Source organism: Alexandromys fortis, unplaced genomic scaffold, assembly GCF_014885135.2.
Source record: "Alexandromys fortis isolate MF-2015 unplaced genomic scaffold, M_Fortis_MF-2015_v1.1 scaffold_3709, whole genome shotgun sequence".
Classification (NCBI taxonomy): Eukaryota; Metazoa; Chordata; class Mammalia; order Rodentia; family Cricetidae; genus Alexandromys; species Alexandromys fortis.
In genome coordinates, this window is record NW_026071584.1 from 1 (window position 1) to 2685 (window position 2685).

The 2685-nt window shown below is 43.5% G+C and overlaps 1 protein-coding gene across 1 annotated transcript; it reads left to right on the top strand.

Moving 5' to 3' along the window:
* Positions 1-155: 155 nt before the first annotated feature.
* On the top strand, positions 156-2179 carry LOC126496389 (leucine--tRNA ligase, cytoplasmic-like; the record flags this gene model as incomplete). Its single annotated transcript, XM_050133904.1, has 4 exons — positions 156-742; positions 828-893; positions 980-1062; positions 2041-2179. Coding segments are annotated over exons 1-4 (356 nt in total), but the record flags the coding sequence as incomplete, so codon positions are not given.
* Between the last annotated feature and the right edge of the window lie 506 nt (positions 2180-2685).

The window sequence follows — 2685 nt, forward strand, 5'->3', positions numbered from 1 at the left end:
TTATATACATAGTGTTCAGCCTCCATGTATCCTTGCAGGCCAGAAGAGGGCACCAGATCTCATTACAGATGGTTGTGAGCCACCATGTGGTTGCTGGGATTTGAACTCAGGACCTCTGGAAGAACAGTCAGTGCTCTTAACCTCTGAGCCATCTCTCCAGCCCCATAAAATCATTTGAGTCCACATGATGATGCATACCTATCTCAGTACTTGGGGGTAGAGGCAGGAGAATCAGAAGTTCAAGGTCATCCTCTGCTACATACCATGTTTGAGGCTAGCCTGGGCTAAATGAAACCTTGCCTCAACCAAAAATAAATAAATTGTGGTCAGTTTTCTGTTTGGAGCTGCATTTTTTTTTTATTCTAAATCTTATAATAAGGTTTTTTCATGTTTATATTATTTTAAAAACAGTGGTATCATGTATTTAGTTTTTAAATTTTTCTGTTTTTTAATAACAAAGATAGAAGGTTATCATAAGCAGCCACCTATTCAGCCATAAGATTAGAAAGCGCTAAAATGATGAGTAGCCTGTGCAGTGGTCCATTTGATGACGTGTTCCAGAAGCAGATACTACACAGAGAAGCAGACTCTAAGCCTGGGGAGGGGAGGCTTGATGGGACGTGACATCTGCCATGTCTTTATTCACCTTCGTTTAGGGAGATGCATTTATCTACATGGAACCGGAAAAGCAAGTGATGTCGAGGTCTGCGGACGAATGTGTCGTGGCCCTGTGTGACCAGTGGTTAGTCCCTCTTACCACAAGATGATTCTGTCAGCCCCTGTGGTCATTTCTGACAGTGAGACAAGTTCCATTTGTTCTCCCCCAGGTACCTGGATTATGGAGAGGAGAGCTGGAAGAAGGAGACATTTCAGTGTTTGAAGAACATGGAAACGTAAGATGGGGAAAACCTTAAGGGCGTGGGGATGAGACCCGTGGAGGATGATGAAAGCAAGGACACCCTTCGGCCTTTGTTCTTAGGTTCTGCGAGGAGAGCAGGAAGAATTTTGAAGCTTCCTTAGACTGGCTACAAGAACATGCTTGCTCAAGAACGTATGGTTTAGGTCAGCAGAGTTTCTGTACTTCTGTTTGGATGATTTTGTTAGATGGAAAATGCACATTTCAGCTGGGTGGTGGTGGCACATGCTATTAATCCCAGCACTGGGGTGGGGGTGGGGGCAGAGACAGGTGGATCTCTGTGAGGTCAAGGCCAGCCTGGTCTACAGAGTGAGTTTTTAGATCAGGCTTCAAAGCTACAGAGAAGCCCTGTCTTAAAAAAAAAAGAAAAAGAAAAGAAAATGCACTTTTTCTCTTTCTTCCCCCTTTCTTCTGATGTTTGCTAATTTGGAAGTGATAGGTTTTGGTTAGAGGATGAGAAAGACTAGGATGTGGTTCCCTGTAGTCTACCTAATGCTAGGTATGTCCTCTTCAACCCACATGGCTTTAGAGTATGATCTGTCTCTTATTTATGTACTTACCTTGTGTGTGTGTCTGTGTGTGAGAATGGTGTATGTATAAGGAGTAGGCACATTTATGAGCAGAGTGTGTGTGCCTGTGCATGTGTGGAGGCCAGTGGAATGTGTCTGGTGTCCCCTTCTGTCACTTTGGAGCTGGGTTAGCAGCCAGCAAGCCCCAGGATTTTCCCATCTCCCCAGTAGTGTCAGGGCTATGGTAGTCAGGATCTTACATGGTACTGGGAACCAAATTCTGCTTTTTCTGTGTGGACAGGAAGTGTTCTTACTTACTGAACCCTCTCTCTAGTCCCATGGCCTTTCTACTAAAGGACTCCAGAGGTTCACCATTTTTGGTTTTGTGTAGTATTTTATCTTTAGAAATTATTAAAGTAGAATTTTTAGGGTTGGGATATAGCTCAATGATGAGTGCTTGATTCCTATGTGCAATTCCTAGCACCACAAACAAAATAGAAGCAACCCACACTCAACAACAGAACTTGCTAGACTGTAGCCTTGAAGATGTGGCTTCTTCCATTGGGCATCTCTTAGCTTCATTCAACATTAATTTTTTCCCTGTTTGTCTTGCAGGCACTCGTCTGCCTTGGGATGAGCAATGGTTGATTGAATCACTGTCCGATTCCACTATTTACATGGCGTATTACACAGTCGCACACCTGCTGCAGGGGAATGACCTGCAGGGGCAGGCAGAATCTCCACTGGGCATCAGGTTGGTACATAGTTCAGGAGAACTAGGCACATGTTGTGACATTTTGGTTTACATATTTAGAAATTCATTCTTCCATATTTATTTTTCTCAAGAATTTGGCTAGCAGGAGGCATTTACTTTTAATCCCAGGACTCAGGAGGCAGAGGTAGGCCACTCTGTGAGTTGAAGGCCAGCTTGATATACATGGTGGACAGCCAGGGCTACATAGTGCGATCCTGACTTTTTTTTTTTTTTTTTTTTTTTTTTTTGGCTAGCAGTCTTTTGTTACGTTTTGCTTTTTTATTGTGCAACTGAGAAAGATGATTAAATGGTTTAGTAGCCCCTCCTGGGCTGTTATGCTTTCTTGACTCATCGGGGAGCGGTTCGCTCTTGTTTGATACGGTAACTAATTAAAATTTCAATTGATGGGGCTGGAGAGATGGTTCAGTGGTTAAGAGCATTGCCTGCTCTTCCAAAGGTCCTGAGTTCAATTCCCAGCAACCACATGGTGGCTCACAACCATCTGT